Consider the following 19,039-nt stretch of genomic DNA (forward strand, 5'->3'; position numbering starts at 1 on the left):
ATTTCAAAGTTTAAATTACTTTGGGTACTAGCCCCTTCTCTCGCCCCTTCCTCCACTCCCCCCCCCCCCAAACAATTGTTTGTTCTTTTTTAAAACTCCGTAATAGCTGCAATGTGCATTGCCTTTTGAAATGCAATACTTTCAGCTTTTTGTTTGGTGCCCTACTTACCCTTGAATATTATTCTTTTTGGAGGAGACTTTTGCTGTTTTAGGCAATGGTTTCTGTTTGTTTTGAAAATAGGTTTAGCAATAGTTAAAATTTCACAACTCTTTGAATTGCAGGGAATATAGTTGCATGCTAATTCAACTTATGTGCTCAAGTTTGCTTTGCAAGCTAATTTTGGTATGATTTCCTTCCAGTTCATTTCGATGTACACTGACAAATATTCCACAGACTCAGGCTTTGTTAAACAAAGCTAAACTTCCCTTGGGTTTGCTGCTGCATCCGTTCAGAGACCTAACGGTAAAATTTAAATATTTTTTATTTTGAATATCTTCTCATAGTGCTTTGTTTTATACTGTGTGGTACTTTCTTATCTTGTCTAAGCCTTATTGGGGATTAAATAATAGCAGGCGCTGTGGAACTGTTTTCCCGTAGAATTTCTATTCAACTTGTCTGTTCAGGTGTTTGATTGTTTCAAAATTTTATCTTAAATGTAACAGGATGAACTGATTCAGTTGCTGTAAAATAAATATTATGGCTGTAAATCTTTCATCGTTTTTGTAAATGAAATGTAGCATCTAATAAGATGAACAAAGTAGTTAGAGAAACTACAAATTACAACAATTAAGGCTTTTTATGTACCTTAGTGTGGTAGGAGTGGTTCAGGGAAAATTGTCTTTTTTGCTTGTTTGTTTTTATGTAAAGCTTCATCAGAGGGAACAGCTTACCTTGGTATTTTTTAAATGTCATGTCTTGTGCTCTATGCCTGCATACATTGATTGTTCCTCTTAATTTAATAGCTATTTGAAGTTTTGCCTCTTGCAAAAATGTCTTCTGTGTAGACAATGGAAAATGTAACTTCCTACTGACTTGTTAATTTATAAGGTGAACTTGAACTGGGGGAGAGATCTGAAGGATTCCACCCCCTCCAGGAATCTCTTCTCAACAAGCACAACTGATCAAATTCTGGGGAAACAGGGCAAGAATCAGCTCCTCCTGTTTCTCTGGTCATTTTACATTGTTCAGAACTAAGATTTTAGAGTAATTTGCATATCCAAATTGCTTGAGAAAGTGTGCACATACATTAAGCAACTCTTGTCCTCATTAACTTCGTATGGGAACCTATGGCTCTCTCTGTATCAAGTACTATTGCTTACACATAATAAACCATGAAACTATACCACTTGGGTATTCGGCTGTCTTGGGTATTCTTTCAGGCACAAGATCCAACTGCTAGTGCCGTCAGTCATCCAAAATGTACAAGTATTCTTGCATAACTTAACTTCAGCTGTGTTGTTTGCTTATCTAGAATTACAATAAAAATGGTTGCATCTGACCCTTGCAGTCATGGTGATCAGTCAGATTCCTTTTATCCAACTAAATATATTAATGGCCATTATCAGACCAGATTCTTCTCTCCAACATTTTGTAGACAAGTGTAACACATGATTTACACTGGTATATGTGAGATAAAATTCTGGTTCAATCAAAATAATACTTTATTATGTCTTCCTATTGTAAAGGAAGAATGTTAGTAAAGGTGTGAATATTGCACTGTATATAAATGAACTAAAAGGACAAAGTGGGAGACAAGATTAACAGAATATTTTGGTTTTATGAAGCTTTCAAAAATTAAGATATTGCACAATCCTGTCCTCTAAAAATTTTACTGGGAACCTTTTTGCTACAGCTTTTCATTGTTTTACTTTTTAGCAATTACCTGTAATAACATCAAGCACCATTGTGAGATGCAGATCATGTAGGACATATATCAACCCTTTTGTTGCCTTCATTGACCAAAGGAGGTGGAAATGCAACTTATGCTATCGAGTTAATGATGGTAAGTTTCATTACAGAGGTAAGTAGCTGGTTTCTTGTATCTACCTGACGTATTTAAAATGTCTTGCATTTATATCAACAACCGAGATGTCTTTCACCTGGAATATCTGGGATTTTTAATATCTAAATCATTTGTCAAAGGCACCTATATTTTGCCCAAGTGAAGGCTACCATGCAACATGTCAGGAGCCTGAGAGCACCATATCAGATTGGACAACCTGAGCTATATAATTTAAAAGCAATTTTCCCTACTGCCTACTAGCATAATACCCAGTCAAGTCAGGGTCATAATTAACAACAGTCAAAGATGATGACCAGTTTCATAAATACAGTGCATGTTGAGATGTCATTGTAGGGCACTGGAAGCACAGAGTATACATGTACCTTGTTGTTCATAAAATAGACATCCAGTTCTTTTAACTTTGATAGTTAGGTTTCACGACACGGATTGTTTCCTTATTTACATACTTATTAAATGTTTATGGTCTAATTGCTGCTTTTTGTAATTAGGCACAAAATCTGTGTACCTGTCAGTGAATAATTTTACTCTGGATTCATAATTTTTGTTTAGTTCCTGAAGAATTTATGTATAACCCTTTGACACGATCCTATGGGGAGCCTCATAAACGGCCAGAGGTCCAGAATTCTACAGTGGAGTTCATTGCTTCTTCAGACTACATGGTAAAAATATATATTTTTAAGTATGTGAATTTAATACTAGTGCAAGATGCTAGAGTGACAACCCTATTTACCACTGAAAACTGTGTACATCACTCGCATTTCAAACTTCCCCACGGTGCCCTACCAGTGTGTCTCAGTTTTCACTTGGAGGGACCCCTAGGATTGAAAGACTAATTGTCTCAGTTCCCATTTGAATCTTTCTCTGCCAAAACTGACAGTAAAGGTGTCAATTAATACCAGTTGTGATGTGGGCACTTACACGCTAATTTGCCAAAGACCACCAAACGCATTCTGTGACTGGGAATGCTACAGCAGTCTCTGGCTTTCTCCTTTTCTCTGGAAAGGTGGGCAAGACCAATGACTGATAAGACAGAATTTTGGCATCTTCCAAAGAACTCCTCTTCATTCCCCAGATTAATTCCTATCTCTCACAAAATTAACAACTAGAAAGCAACCTGCAGCCACCCTCTGATAGTCATCTTGAATACAGTTCAGTACGGAAAAGGGGCCTGAAAATCTTTCCGATAAGAGAATACCTAGCTTTTATGCATCCTACAATAGCATTTTGGGCACCATCAACCATGCTTTGCTGACCAGCACTTGGCCAGAAAGTGGGGCTTCCATTGCAGCCTGAGGCAGGTTCTAATAGTGTAACATGTGGAAGCAGCCCACTGAGCCAGCAGCAGTACAGGCAGAATGATAGTGCTTTGTGCAAAGAAGAGAGTTTTTTTTTTTCTAAACGGGGATACGAAATATTTAGGTGTTGAGGACAGTAATCTATAAGAGTGACTCTATGATGCCAGCTTCACAGGCTACGAAGTGTAAGCGTTCATCAGTTAAAAGCCACTCCAGAAGATGATCTATTAAATATACACCTCAGTCTGGGATTTAAAAGGGGAGGGAGTTATTCATTTTTGAAATCAGACTCGAAGTCTACACTGCTTTTTGTGGCCTTCCAGAGCTGTCAGTGTTGCTGATTGTCCGCTTCCTCTGTTTGCAGTGATTCAGAGAAAGAAGGATCTCTTCCTTTATATCGTAACAGGAAGGGATCATTTCAGTCAATAGTTGTCATTTGTGTCCCAGATTGACTTTAAGCTCTTCCCCTCTCCTCAGGGTTGCCATTTTCTCCCTCCCCCCCACCCCCCGCGCCCCATCAAGAGGAACCTGACCTATGGACAGTGAAACATCTCTTGGATATCAGAGCAATTGTTCAGAGAGCAGCAGCTGATGGGAATTTGATCTAGGTAATTGGTAGTTCCAAAAGGTATAGAGGTGGGGACAAGATCCACTTTGGATCTGAAGTGGGTTAATGCTCAAGACTCAAATTCAAGATTGAGTCTCTCCATTCTATATTAGCTGTGATCGGCTAGGAGATTTAAAAAAATTCTTCAGTAGATTTTTAAAAAGAATGTCTTCATATTCCCATAACATCAAATTTTCACCCTGAACTGGCATTTCTAGTACCACTCCCTGCCCTTTGGGCTGGCTTCAATACTGAGGGTGTTTACAATAGTCATATCTGTGAGTGCAGCTGCCTTCTCATGGAGGGGATTCTGTAAGATTCCAAGTTTGGTCAGCTGACTTATCATTGTGAAGCTGCAGAACCTTGGGGGAAATGGCTGAAACTTGGAATATGTTCAAGAACATAGACCTCTTAGTTAAGCATGAGAAGAATGCTCTTTGCTTGGTACAGGTTCTAACCTGTCTAGATGCATTGACAGTTATTGAACAAGGCAGTGTCTTCCCAGAGGAGGAGAGATTTTAAAAACTGAACTGTCTTTAGACCTGAGCCTGCAATTTCACTCTGCATCTCAGACTGTAGTCTTATCCCTCTGAGGCTTGAGGGTTGTGTGCTGCAATCTGGTTATGAGGGAAATGTGGCACTCTAGAATAGTGGTTCTCAACCAGTGGTCTGGGACCCCCAGGAGGGGCCACGAGCAAGTTTCAGGGGGTCCTCCAAAATAAACCAGAGAGCAGGGCCAGCATTAGACTTGCTGCTTCTCAGGGCAGAAAGCCAAAGCCCAAGCCGTGCAGGGCTGAAGTCAAAGCCTGAGCAGCTTAGCTTTGCGGAGTCCCCTGTGGGGCCACAGGCAATTGCTCTGTTTGCCACCTGCTAACACCAGCCCTGGCTTTTAATCTACTGGATATGCAGACATACAGTTGTTGTGGCACAGGTGGGCTGTGGAGGTTTTTATAGAATGTTGCGGGGGCCTCAGAAAGAAAAAGTTCTGCTCTAGGACACGCTCAGCAACTAGCAATCCCATTAGATCAAGCTCTGAGAGAGAACTTTGGACGCCCGATAAGTGAAACACTCTACAGTGGTGGAAGCACCAGTACAGAAAAGACCTGCACAAAAACTGAACAGGGTGCATGTCACAACTGAAACAAACCTAATAGAATGAGGACTCTGCACAGGTTCCATACTAGCTCAGACTCGTCTCTGAGAAGAAAGGCACTTTACATAACTGCACCTAAGAGGAGTGAGACTGGCTTTTTTGGCATTCTGCAAAGAGCAATAGCAAATGTATCCTGATAAACTTTGACAACACAGCAGTGGTTGTGCACCTAAATCAACAAGGGGGAAGAAACGCTCCCTGTTCATATGGACAGGGAGCTTGCTCTCAGCCATGAGCTCTGCGCATCTTGGATGCTTGAACCTACAGTCAGACTGGTTTAACAGCTCTGAAGTGCTCCCATACAAATGTTAGCAGCCAGTAGTGTGTGACAACCTTGGCATCTCTTTGTGACATGAAAAAATATTAAATGCAATCAATTCTACAGCAGATACCCAGAGTAGGAAGTTCTTAGCTCATGACACATTATCAGTCTTTGGGATTTCTGTGTAGTTTATGTGGTCCCTCCGTTTCCTCACCTGGAAAGTGCTGGAAATTGTGTGATGCAGGGCCCTACTGATTCTCATACCTCAGGAATAGCCTTCAAAGTTGTGGATACTCAGGAGTTAAACCAACAGACATCTGCTCATGTAGTCTTCAGCTGCAGTGTGCTTACAACTGTACTTCCATATATATTTGACAAAGGAAGAAAAGGGTGTCTCTCCTCCGTTTCTCCTACCTGCATCGCAGGGCCTCCTCAGTAACCAGTATTTTATTTTGATTTTTGTCCACATCAAAAGGGTATTTGAGGATGGAATGGACAAGTACTAGTTATGTGAATCAGTGTGTATGGGTATAGGTTGAGGAAGTGATAGTCCCTCCCAATAGTGAGTCATACCTCCTTTTTTTATTATCTTTTGGGTTACTTCAAGAACCCAGGATCTATGCTGTAATAGCCCCAATCATAGACTAAATTGAGTCCCATTTACCTGCAGATTTTTTTTCCGTGAGTGGGTCAAGACAGCACAAACACCCATCCAAGAGGAAATTGGCTTTTGGATGGAAAGGATAAGATTTTTCATCTAGAGTAGAAAGATAAAGTAAATAAATTTTATTTTATTTTTGTCAGAAGGAATCAAACCAGAGAGTTAAGAGAAGTCTCTCTGGTGCCAAAATTCTTTATTCTGAGTGGTCATCAGTCCTCTCTGTTTCAGAGCGGGAGGAGAAGAAATGCAGGGTCAGTGCTGTATTAACTCAGTTACAGAAAGCATAGCTGCAAATAAATAAGATTAAAATGGTCTTTTCACAAAAGCTACTGAATTTCTATCAGGTTGGTTAAATTTAAATTCACCACTAGTCTTTGCTGGATTGTATCTTATTTTAGATCTGAAACTCTGACTAAGGAGATTAGATAATGGAATATAGAATTTCCTTAAATATACACATAATTATAATTATGGTAGCAATGTAATGCTGATGTTTATTGTAATTCAGAATAGTAAATTGGGTCATTGTCATCATTCTGAAAGAACAGTGCCATTTTTCAGAATAAATTTTACAGTTGACATCAAAGGCTCTCCTCTGACCCAGCTGACAAAAGGACAGACTAAGATGTTGATTTTGTTTTCTACGTTAATGATAAACTTAACACAAGTCAGAATTTCTTTTATTTTACTTTGTTGAAAACCCAGAATGACGGTATAAATCTAATTTTTGGTTAATTTAATTATAGGATATATTTTTAAACATTTTTGCAAGGCATTCCCTTCCTTCTCTTGCTCCTCTTCCCCCACCCCCCTTCCCCAAGGGAATGTTATCCATTAACATTTTTTACCCTTTAAAATAAGAATTTTGAATTCCTTTTTATATTTTACAGCTTCGTCCTCCTCAGCCTGCAGTGTACTTGTTTGTTTTAGATGTGTCTCATAATGCAGTGGAAGCTGGATACTTGACAATTGTGTGTCAGTCATTGCTGGAAAACCTAGACAAGTAAGTGTGTACATCATCATCTTTTTAGATTGACTTTATTTTATAATTGTGAGCAGGCTGCAATGTTAACTTATGGTATATCTTTTACTGTAACTGTTTCATACAGTATTTACAGGACCTACTGATACAGGGCAAATGTTTTGCTAACTAAATTAGATTTTGAAATGTCTGTAGTAGTGTAGAAAAAGAATATGGCCATGTAACTTAGGACCATTTGTATAATGGCAAAGAATATCTTTTTATGAATATGATTAGAAGTGATCTGCAAAGCATTTTGTTTAGATAATCCAAGAATTATATAGTGAATACTCAAAATAGCTATGGCTAAAGATGGATATTCCTTACATCAATTCTAAATTTCTAATATTTTGCCTCAGGATATAAAATAACTAGGGCTGTCAATTAATTGCAGTTAACTCACACAATTAACTCAAAAAAATTAACTGCGATTAAAAAAAATTAATCGCAATTAATCACACTGTTAAATGATAGAATACCAATTGAAATGTATTAAATATTTTGGATGTTTTTCTATATTTTCAACTATATTGATTTCTATTACCGCAGAGAATACAAAGTGTACAGTCCTCGCTTTATATTATTATTTTTTATTACAAATATTTGCACTGTAAAAATGATAAAGAAAAGAAATAACATTTTTCAGTTCACCTCATACAAGTACTGTAGTGCAGTCTCTTTATCGTGAAAGTGTAACTTACAAATGTAGATTTTTTTTTGTTACATAACTGCATTCAAAAACAAAACAATGTAAAACTTTAGAGCCTACCAAGTCCACTCAGTCCTACTTCTTGTTCAGCCAATTGCTAAGTCAAACAAGTTTGTTTACATTTACTGGAGATACTGCTGACTGCTTATTATTTACAATGTCACCTGAAAGTGAGAACAGGATTTTGCATGGTACTTTTGTAGCTAGTGTTGCAAGGTATTTACGTGCCAGATATGCTAAACATTCATATGACCCTTCATGCTTCAGCCACCATTCCAGAGGACGTGCTTCCATGCTGATGATGCTCGTTTAAAAAAAAATGCGTTAATTAAATTTGTGACACAATTCTCCCCCAAGGAGTTCAATGTCTCCTGTTCTGTTTTACCTGCATTCTTCCATATATTTAATTTATAGCAGTCTCAGATGATGACCCAGCACACGTTCGTTTTGAGAACACTTTCACAGCAGATTTGACAAAACGCAAAGAAGGTACCAATCTAAGATTTCAAAGGATAGATACATCACTTGACCCAAGGTTTAGGAATCTGAAGTGCCTTCCAAAATCTGTGAGGGACAAGGTGTGGTGAATGCTTTCAGATGTCTTAAAAGAGCAACACTGATGCAGAAACTACAGAACCCGAATCACCAAAAAAGAAAACCAACCTTCTGCTGGTGGCATCTGATTCAGATGATGAAAATGAACATGCATTGGTCCGCTCTGCTTTGGATAGTTATCAAGCAGAACCCATCATCAGCATGGACACATATATTCTGGAATGGTGGTGAAGCATAAAGGGACATATGAATCTTTAGCCCATTTGGCACGTAAATATCTTGCAATGCCGGCCACAACAGTGTCACGCGAACACCTGTTCTCACTTTCAGGTGACATTGTAAACAAGATGTGAGCAGCATTATCTCCTGCGAATTGTAACCAAACTTGTTTGCCTGAGCAATTGGCTGAAGTAGGACTGAGTGGATTTTTAGGTTCTAAAGTTTTACATTGTTTTATTTTTGAATGCAGTTATTTTTTGTAGATAATTCTACATTTATAAGTTCAATTTTCATGATAAAGAGATTGCACTACAGTATTTGTATTAGGTGAATTGAAATATACTATTTCTTTTGTTTCTTACAGTGCAAATATTTGTAATCAAAAATGAATATAAAGTGAGCACTGTATACTTTGTATTCTGTGTTGTAACTGAAATCAATATATTTGAAAATGTAGAACACATCCAAAAATATTTAAATAAATGGTATTCTATTATAGTTTAACAGTTCGATTAATCACGATTAATTTTTTATCGCACAATTAATTGTGATTAATTTTTTTAATTGCGTGACAGCCCTAAAAACTTTTTTGGTTTGGTTTTTCTTTCATTCAGTTTTGGGACTTTTGAGCTTGATAAAGTATTCTCTGCTGAAATGCCACTTTATAACTTGCATTCAATTGGTGTTTTTATTGCTATTTGACACAGAGAATACGCATAGCAAGTATCCTACCTCTGAAGCATATGGGATGTATCATGCACATCTTACATTTTCATATTAGAGTTTAAATAAACAAATCACCATTGCATCAGTTACTGGCATTTTTCTCTAACAAAGGATGAAAACAAAAGATTTAATTTTCTGTTGGGGGGCAGTTAGGAGGGACATTTTCTGGAATATTACATTGCAGATTTTGATTAAACAGATCCAGTAAAGCAGGGGTTCTCAAACTGGGGTTGGAACCCTTCAGGGGTTTGGGAGGGTATTACATGGGGAGTCATGAGCTGTCAGTCTCCACCCCAAACCCTGCTTTGCCTCCAGCATTTATAATGCTGTTAAATATATTTAAAAGTGTTTTTAATTTATAAGAGGGGTCTCACTCAGAGGCAGTCACCAGTATAAAAGTTTGAGAACTACTGCAGTAAAGCTATAAGGAGGGGAAAGTACGAGAAAAGATAAGATGTAAGAATAAAGGGAGGAGAAAAAAGAAAAGTAAAAGTAAATTTAGGTGCATTATAATACAGCTTAGTTCTTGCTATCATAAATAATTTTTTCAAACAAATTTGAATCCTCTGCAGTAAACCCAAAAGTATTGTTGAAGTTTGACCTGTTTAAGAGGGCTGATCTGTAATGACATCTGGAAGCATAGTTCTGCTTTTTATCATGATTGTCTAACCTGTTCAGGAAACATTGGGATCACATTTTTTTTTTCTTTTCTTTTTTTTTTTTTTTTAAATTGTTGAGTGGGCAGCCAAGAAGGCACTTCTCAGTACCCAACTATCCTTGTTACTTTCTGTTTAGTAATTTTATACTGCAATGCCAAGTGAATTGCAATATGTAACAATTCACAGGCTATTGTCCCATAGCAACATCACATGATAAATGGAGAGAACCTTTTTTTCCTTTTGCAAAAGCATAGCACTGTAACAGAAGTTCTTTTAGTGATGGTCCTTATTGTATTCCACTGAGTATGCGTACCACGCATCCGGAGCCATAGAATTTGAAAGTAGTAGCATCTGTTGATCTGGTCATGCATGTGACCTGGCCTCACCGCATGGTTTCATCCAAGGTGATTAAGGGTGGGGTGGACTGACCGCTTCTCCAGTTTCTTCTTACCACCGCATCATCCAGGTAAGAATTATTAGGGCATGTCTACACTTGCTGATAGATCGGCACTGCTGCAGTTGATGCAATGAGTGGTGATTTAGCGGGTCTGCTGAAGACCCGCTAAATCAGTGTGATTTATGTACTCCACCTCCCCGAGAAGCATAAAGGAGGTCGATGGGAGATGCTCTCCTGTCAGCACAGCGCAGTGTAGCCACTGCGGTAAGTGGATCTAACTACATCGACTTCAGTTACGTGAATAATGCAACTGAAGTTGCGTAAATTAGCTTGATTTACTGTAGTAGTGTAGATCTGTCCTTAGTGTCCTCTTGTGTGATGCACCTAAAAAGTGTATAGTTGTATGTAGTTAGGTTTTTTTGGTAGTCTTTTGCTGTTTTACTGTTTTTACATAGTTTTTCATCGTTTTAGTAGTTATTTAGAGTGGAATTAGGACTTGGGGGATCTGTTTACATGTATACACCACCACCACCCACACCCATGCACGGATACTGGACCATGCTGGAGACCCCAGGCTTTAACGTGTGTCTCCTTCCTTCTCGGCCGGTGATGAACATCAGCGCTGCCTCTACTGCTTGGGAGCAGTCCACCTTTTCGTCCAGGTGCAGTATCTGTCAGTCTGTCCCAAGCCGTACCTGCAAAGGCTGGTCTCTCCACCTCAAGAAGCACCTCCTGGAAGTCACCATGAGACCTCATTCGGACCCAAGCCAGGGAAACCCCTGTACATCGGCCTGAGACAGCCAGGAGTGCACTTCTGGCTACGGAGACAGGGTCCAGCTCTGACGGTACCACCACTGTGGATCCCATGCCAGGGCCTAGTCAGGAGGTAAGGAAGCATGCACATAAGCATGGCACTTCCTCCAAAGTGAAGAAAGGGGAGGCTCCTTCCACAAACTCCAGCCGTGGGGAAGCAGTGTGCTCCAAGACTCATAAACATGACAAGAACCCACACCGATACTGGGTACTGAGCTGCGCATGCCGTCAATGTCAGCATGCCTGCTCCAGGAAAGTCTGCCACTCTAGCGTCCGTTCCCACTACGGAAAGAGTACCATTAACACCAGGGTAGTTGGGAAAGGTGCCAGAGCCCCAGGAACTGTTTGCCCTGGGAGAACCTTCTGCTACCATCCACATGAGGGAGGCCAGATCTCCTATCCAGAATGTGCTGCAGTTAAGGCACCCTTCACTATATGCTTCTACCAGATCCAGCAGTACCGCTGATGGAACCAGTGTCTGAGTTCGTGTCCTCTGAGGAATCGGATGAAGTGCAGGGATTGCCCATCCCTTACTGACACTGAGTACCCAAAGACGCCGTCTACATCGTTGCAATATGCTCCACTCCAAGTGCCGAGGAGCCACTGGCTCCCTACATCCTGGGGCCCACTGCAGCATCCTCCAGATCCATCATGCTGGCCCTAATGGGGACCCTGGCCCTAATACCCACCCTCGGAATCCACCCATTCTGTAAGGGAGACTTCACCTCTCTCCCGTCTAGAGTGCCCTTGAGTAGACGCTCAGAGCCAATTATGAAGACCCATTGAGTCTCGTTCCAGTGATATCGCTGGAGCCAGGAGCATTTTCCATCATACTCACCAGTTGCTGCAGTGACTTCGGTTTCCCCCTTACCCTCAGATGACTTCCAGTAATTCCAAGGTCTCCTGCGTAGGGTGGTGGATGAACTTCACATTCCCCTGGAGGAGGTACAAGACACACAACATCAACTCCTGGACATCCTTCACTCATTGCTGCTGGGTAGGGCTGCTCTGCCTGTCAGCGATGCCATCCTCCAGAATCTCGAAGAGTTTGGCACATTCTGGCCGTACGCACGCCTCTGTACACGATACTATATACCGGCTAAGGGGTCTGAGTTGCTTTTCTCACCACCACCACCCCACCCTTGCATTCCCTTATGGTACAGGCCATGACGGAGCAGTCCAGACAGCAGCACCCATGCTTCATTCCGACTGATAAGGAGAGGAAACAGTTGGAACTTCTGGGATTTGAGGTTGTCTTCTCAGCTAGCCTTCAGTTCAGGATTTCAAATTATCAAGCATTGCTTGCCAAATAAGACTTCCTGAACTACAGCAAACGAGAATTTTGCTGAAAAACTGCTGCACCAAGATCGGGGCTAGTTCCAGTCAATCTTGGAGGAAGGCAAACTGGTGGCAAGGACAGCTCTTCAATCAGTTGTAAATACAACAGATACTTCATCATGTTCAATGGCTATGGGCATTGTCATGAGGAGGGAATCATGGCTTCATTCCTCTGTTTTCCCCAGGGAGGTACAAAATTACTATTGAGGACCTCCCCTTTGATGAATCCCATCTATTTAATCAGAAAACTGACGATTCCCTCCACACACTCAAAGATTCAAGAGCCACGCTCAGTTCGCTGAGTATCTACTCACCTGCGCCCAAGTGTAAATACTGCCGCCTGCACAATGGTACCAGACTTCCCAGATTTTCCACCAGAGGCCTTACAGACCACCATGCAAGCACCAGAAGACCCAACAGTCTCATTCTCCTGGTCCACCTTCACAGCCTTCCTCATCACACATGTTACCCTCTCAGAAAAGATATTTCTGAGGAACATCAGAGAGCTGCCAGCCACCTCGCCTGCTGCCAACAACTCTTTCGGGGGTCATCTAGCACTCCTCTCACTAATTTGGAGTGCAATAACAGACAATTGGGTGCTAAATGTCATCCACTATGACGGTACAATTGAATTCATCACGCTACCTCATCCACAGCCCCCTCCCTCCTCAGGGACCATTCTCATGCCAATATATTTGCCCTAGAGGTGGACTCCTTACTACCAAGAGGGGCAATAGAGCAGGTTCCTCTGGACTGTCAAGGAATGGGGTTCTATTCAACTTACTTCCTGATACCCAAACAGAAGGGTGAGTGGAGACCTAACCTGGATCTCGCTTGTTTCAGTTGCTTTATCCACAAACCCACATTTCATATGGAGAAGGCATGTAGTTTACAGCTCTCGATATGCAGGACATACCCCATAGACATCCATGTGACCTCCATAGGATGGGGTTAGCATCCATTCCCCAAGAGCCCAAGCCTCAACAATGGCCACCCTCCATGATGTGCCACTTTCAAGACATGTAGAGCGGCCACGTGGAGTTTGGTACATGCCTTCTCTATGCATTATGCCTGGGTTAGGACTCTGGACGGATGTCTCATTCGGCATGGCTGTCCTCTGCTAACCTGTTCCATCCTCATCCTTGCAGCCTCCTACGACTTACATACTGCTTGTTAATCACCCTCAGTGGAATACAATAGGACTCATCACTTGAAAAGGAGGTTACTTACCTGTAATTGGAGGTTCTTCGAGATATGTGGTCACTATCTGTATTCCACTTCCCGCCCTCCTTCCCCTCTGCTGTAGATGTGTGCAATTTGCAGTGGAGAAGGAAGTGGATACACGGTCGATTTGCCCCACCATTTATCGCCCCAGATGAAACCATGAGGCAAGGGCACATGCGTGGACCAACACACACTATTACTTTCAAATTCTCCATCTCAGGGCATATGGTGCGTATACGTAAACCCTCAGTGGAAAACAGATAAGGACCACACATCTCGAAGAACCTCCAGTGATAGGTAAGTAGCCTCCTCTTATAACTGCCTAAAATAAGTAAATTCAGTCTGTCTTAGGTTATTCATGCTAAAAGTATTTTTAACTACATTTAGGTGTCTAGCTATACTGGCAAACTCACCTAATGGAGATGTAGCTTCTGCCAGAAATGAATTCTGTTGCCAGTATAGCTTAACCCACTTCCCCAAATGGAATAAGCTATACTGGCCATCATAATTGCATCTACACTAGGGCTGTACCTGGCATACGATGTCAGTTAGAGATGTGACCTTCTCATACATCTGACACATCTATAGTAGTAAACTTTCTATTGTAGACCTGGCCTAAGCAATTAGGGTTCAGTTTTGACTCAGATACACAAACATGGTTTCCTTTAACATCAGTGAAAGCTGCAGAAGTGTATCTGAGATCTGGATTTTTGGCTTTGTATTTAATTTGTTTTTGCTTTGCTATCTTAAGGTTGCCTGGAGATTCAAGAACAAGAATAGGATTCATAACATTTGACAGCACTGTTCAGTTCTACAATTTGCAGGAAGGTTTATCACAGCCTCAAATGCTTATTGTCTCGGATATTGATGGTAAGTAGCAAGAAGAAAAGGAATAAAAAATATTCAAGAGTTTATTTCACATTTTTAAGGACCGATTAAAATCTGCTTAAATATGATGAATATGCATAGCAGCATAATGTGAAGTTATCAGTTAAAATAAGTTGACTTCAAAAATAAATTGCAAAATACTTGGATCTGAAAAATGAAACTCTGATGTTAATTATATTGGCACTGATACAAAGCAGTCTTTGTCTGTATAAAATACATTTTGTATTTATATCCAAAAAAAAAAAACAGGGTTTATTTAATCCTTTTTTTAAAAAAAACACAAAAACAAAAAACAGTGCCACTGTTAATATTTTAATTTATATTTGAATTAATATTTTGTGGTGTTTGGAATGTGCTTTTATTCTTTAATGACATTTGTATTTTTCCCTCCGTAGATGTTTTCTTACCTACACCTGATAGCTTACTTGTAAATCTACATGAAAGCAAAGAGGTATGGTTGATCAAAAAAGTAGCATTACGTTTCATAGATAAAATAAACATTTTAAAAATATTTTTATGCAGCCTGCAGTTAAATTCCATTGATTTCAAGTCTATATCCTGTACATAATGCTTAAATCCAACATTTTAATTTTGCTGGAATTCATGATAGTATTGTAGTGTACAACTGAAATCCTGTTTTGCCATTTTATTAATATTAATATTTCCATACAATGTGTTTAAGATAAGCTGAAATATTGAGCACCAGGTGCTCATGCCATGCCAGTATAGCTTCTGAGAAATTACATCCCTATTTTGGCAGTAATACCTTTCAATCTGTTTTGCAGCTGATAAAAGATTTATTGAATGCACTACCAAATATGTTCACCAATACAAGAGAAACACACAGCGCACTGGGTCCTGCGCTTCAGGCTGCCTTTAAATTGATGTCTCCAACAGGTGGCCGCATATCTGTGTTTCAGTCACAGTTACCATCCTTGGGTGCAGGGCTCTTGCATTCCAGAGAAGATCCCAATCAAAGATCAAGCACAAAGGTACTATTAACTTTTTTTGATGGATCATTCATTATTATTGAAACTAAAAACTTCCAGTGTTTTTCTAATCTAGTTTGTACAAGCTACCTTTTGTATTTGTTTACTGTGTTGCAACTTGCTAGCTTTTAAATATCTCTTCAGCACATCTATATTAGTCTAATAAGAATTTAATTATAAACATTTTATGCTCTATTCCTCTGTCTTCAAGGCAAGTGAGCAGATTGCTCCATCTTCCTTAATCCATCACCAAACTGGTAGTCAGACAGTGCTGGAAGAATAATACCACTAGTGCTTTTTATTTTAACTGTCTCCATCAGACAGGGGCTTAGAACCAGAATGAACATCTGTGCCAAACCAACAAGGATTCTGAAACATCAGTTCTTATCTTTAATATTTTGTCACTTTTGTTATTTTAGAAATCCCATGATTGTGTTGTAGTTTAAACAGCACATTGTTAGAACGTTTATTTGTATTTGAACATATGTTTTCCTGAAAGGAAGATTATGTATGTAAACTAACAGGAGGTTCAGAATAGAAAAAAATACTTTTCTGCAAAAGTTAGTAAGCAACTACAAATGATTATTGTAAGAAAATACTAAATATTGTACTTTTATCTTTTATAGTGTGTTTTTATTTAATAACGTTTATTGTGTTGGTAGTATACTCCCAACTTGTACTCTTTGCTGTATAATTTCCTTTACTAAAGGTTGTACAGCATCTTGGCCCCGCCACAGATTTTTACAAAAAGTTGGCACTGGACTGCTCAGGACAGCAAACAGCTGTGGATTTGTTTCTCTTAAGTTCTCAGTATTCTGACCTGGCTTCTCTAGGTAAGAGATTCTATTTTGTCTTTTTACCTGCTTCCACAATTTGTGTTTTAAACTCACATTAAAATCAAAGCTCCTTCAGGAGCCCTTAAATTGTGTCCATGGGTATTTTAACACTTCCCTAAATATGACTCTTCTGCTGTGGAGGAGCTGGAATGGAAACCAACAGGAAAGCACAGGGAGGGCAGGCTAATAGTGTGTGAGTCATCTTATATTCTGATGCTCTGCCATTGCAGGAGATAAAAGATGGCCTTGTTATGTTTAGGAAAGGAAACAACTTGAGGAGTGAGAGAGTGAATGAGTGAAGACAAGTTTATTAATGGTCAATGTTGAATGTGTAAGAAAAGTATTCTCATCTAGTTTTCTAAAGGTTAAATCAAAACATGTTTCTGCACACCAGAAATTAGTTATGTCTACATGAATACTGTACAGTTCTCAATGTGGCATGCCACATTAAAATGCTTATTTACTAGTGTGTATATAGGTACTAAAGAGTGGCTAGGATGACTCACTGTCCCCTTCCTGGTTCTTGGCCTGAGTAAGAAGTTGGGAACTGGCCGGAACAGAGATGGATCACATCAGGAAAATAGAATAGGGATTCCAGCAAGTTGGAACAGGCCTTATTCTATTCAGGTGTCCTGACCTAACCAGGTGGCTAGTGGTTGTATGCCCCTTCTCCATTATAGCACCCTTTACTTGCTCTTCAGAAACCCTGTGGATTAGCTATTTAAGGCTTAAATTCCAGTTTAATTTTTTTCCTTCATTCTAATGTGCTAATCTGTGTTAAAATGGCAAAGGATTATATTTCTTTTTAAAAAACAACTTGATTTATGAATAAATTGTATTACACATCTTCATATATAAATATTAACCATTTCTCTTTCTCCTCAAAAGCTTGTATGTCCAAGTATTCTGCTGGATGCATCTATTATTATCCATCTTTCCATCATAGCCACAATCCTACTCAAGCAGAAAAATTGCAAAAAGACCTTAAAAGATACCTTACAAGGAAGATTGGATTTGAGGCAGTCATGAGAATAAGATGTACAAAAGGTATGGCTTACATCTTGGAATTGTTTTTACAAGAAGTTTCAGAATGTGTATTAAGCTAGGGATTGCCTGCAGTAGATAATTGAGGTAAAGTGAGGCAAAATGTGTTTCACTTTTTTAAAAAGGCTCATTTGAGAACACCTGTATGTGAGCTGTCAGCTTTTCACTGTTTTTGATTATAATACCTACATCATTAAGCATTTGGACTTTAACTCTCTTTAAAAACCTTAGGATAAAATATGGAGTGTATTTTTCACCTATGCATTTTCTTGTTCTATATCCGCTAGAATAGTAGCTCATATTTAAAACCTTTTTCATATCCTGGGAAAAAAAATATCAGAAGAAAAATTCTGTTTGCATGCAGTGCCTCAGACATGATCCCCTGTGTCTACATTGCAATTTGCTAGGAAGAAATTTACAGTAGCTACTATAACTTTCTGCACAGCATACTCAAATGATAACTTTAAAGCATATTAGGTAATTCTACTGGAAGAACCAAAATCTTAGGCCTCAGGTTTCCCAGGCAAGATAAGTTGTATCTGAGAAAAAAGTACAGCTTTCTTTCGGTCAATGTTTATATTATCACTAAAAAGTTCCTAAAGGTTTTGCTGTCCACCATCAATACTATGGAAGACATTTCCTTAAGATAACATGATGAATTATAGATCTGATGGTTTCTCCTGTCCCATCACTGCCTTCTGCTCTGGGTTATGTGAACCAAAATAAAATCTACCTTGAGTTGCATTCAGGGATGAACAGCCCTGTCCCCTTCCTCTGATGCAGCTTATGCCTTCACAATCCTTGCTGCCTATCACAAATCTTAAAGAGTATTGATAGCCTTGCATGAGCCTTTCACACTAGGGTGAATTTTGCCTAAAGTGTCAATTGAATACATTTAAGGTGCTCTGAAAGGAGAAATTTTTCTTGCAAAAATTGGCCATTGATGCTTAATGTCACACTTGTTTATAACTTAAAAAAACTAAAGGTACATTAATTTCAAGGTAGACATTTTAATCTCTAAGTATTGTGTACAGCTGAATTCTCCATATGCTGATGATTGATATGAAAAGTACAGTTCATCCTGCTTAATCAAAAATGCGGTGGTGTATAGGATGTGCAATTAAATGTAACATTCTGTAGTCTAACTAGGACAAGTACAGCCTTTGATAAATTAACTAACTTGTTAGTACCAGTCAAAAGTTTAATTTGGGCATCAGAATAATCTACATGAGTCAAGAAGAAATTAAATCCAGTCTGGAGTCAGTAATGCTCTCCCAAGGCATAGCCATTTGTTTATGTTGTGAAATGAATGCAATGACTTAACTCTTCCACAATTTTTGAGTTAGAAAAACATCACTGATGTTTTGCAGGGGCTCACTTGTTATGTAAATGAGACTCTCCCGTGCGCTAATTTACCTGTTTGTGCATCATTTGAGTACGTTATATACTATGTCCTATGATTCGGAATGGTCTAATATATCATGGTTTATATCTGTGGAGTAGTAGTTAGAATGAAGGTTCAAAACTACTGTGTGATTCTATAGAAATTTACGAAATGTTCAGTGAACATTTGTAACAAATGTTAAATTCCAGAGTGTTTAAATTAGGAACTCTTCGAT

General features: G+C 39.3%; 1 protein-coding gene across 4 annotated transcripts in view; it reads left to right on the forward strand.

The window, feature by feature from the left end:
• Window positions 1–19,039, forward strand: part of SEC24B (SEC24 homolog B, COPII component) — an 83,178-nt gene that overhangs the window by 37,630 nt on the left and 26,509 nt on the right. For all 4 annotated transcript variants that reach the window (XM_048846792.2, XM_048846793.2, XM_048846795.2 and 1 more), the window contains 9 exons: window positions 361–463; window positions 1,877–2,003; window positions 2,574–2,683; window positions 6,893–7,005; window positions 14,415–14,533; window positions 14,947–15,002; window positions 15,337–15,543; window positions 16,250–16,373; window positions 17,265–17,423. In XM_048846792.2, the coding sequence (XP_048702749.1) occupies window positions 361–463; window positions 1,877–2,003; window positions 2,574–2,683; window positions 6,893–7,005; window positions 14,415–14,533; window positions 14,947–15,002; window positions 15,337–15,543; window positions 16,250–16,373; window positions 17,265–17,423 (1,118 nt within the window). The remainder of the gene's footprint in view (window positions 1–360; window positions 464–1,876; window positions 2,004–2,573; window positions 2,684–6,892; window positions 7,006–14,414; window positions 14,534–14,946; window positions 15,003–15,336; window positions 15,544–16,249; window positions 16,374–17,264; window positions 17,424–19,039) is intronic.

Source organism: Caretta caretta, chromosome 4 (assembly GCF_965140235.1).
Source record: "Caretta caretta isolate rCarCar2 chromosome 4, rCarCar1.hap1, whole genome shotgun sequence".
Taxonomy (NCBI): Eukaryota; Metazoa; Chordata; order Testudines; family Cheloniidae; genus Caretta; species Caretta caretta.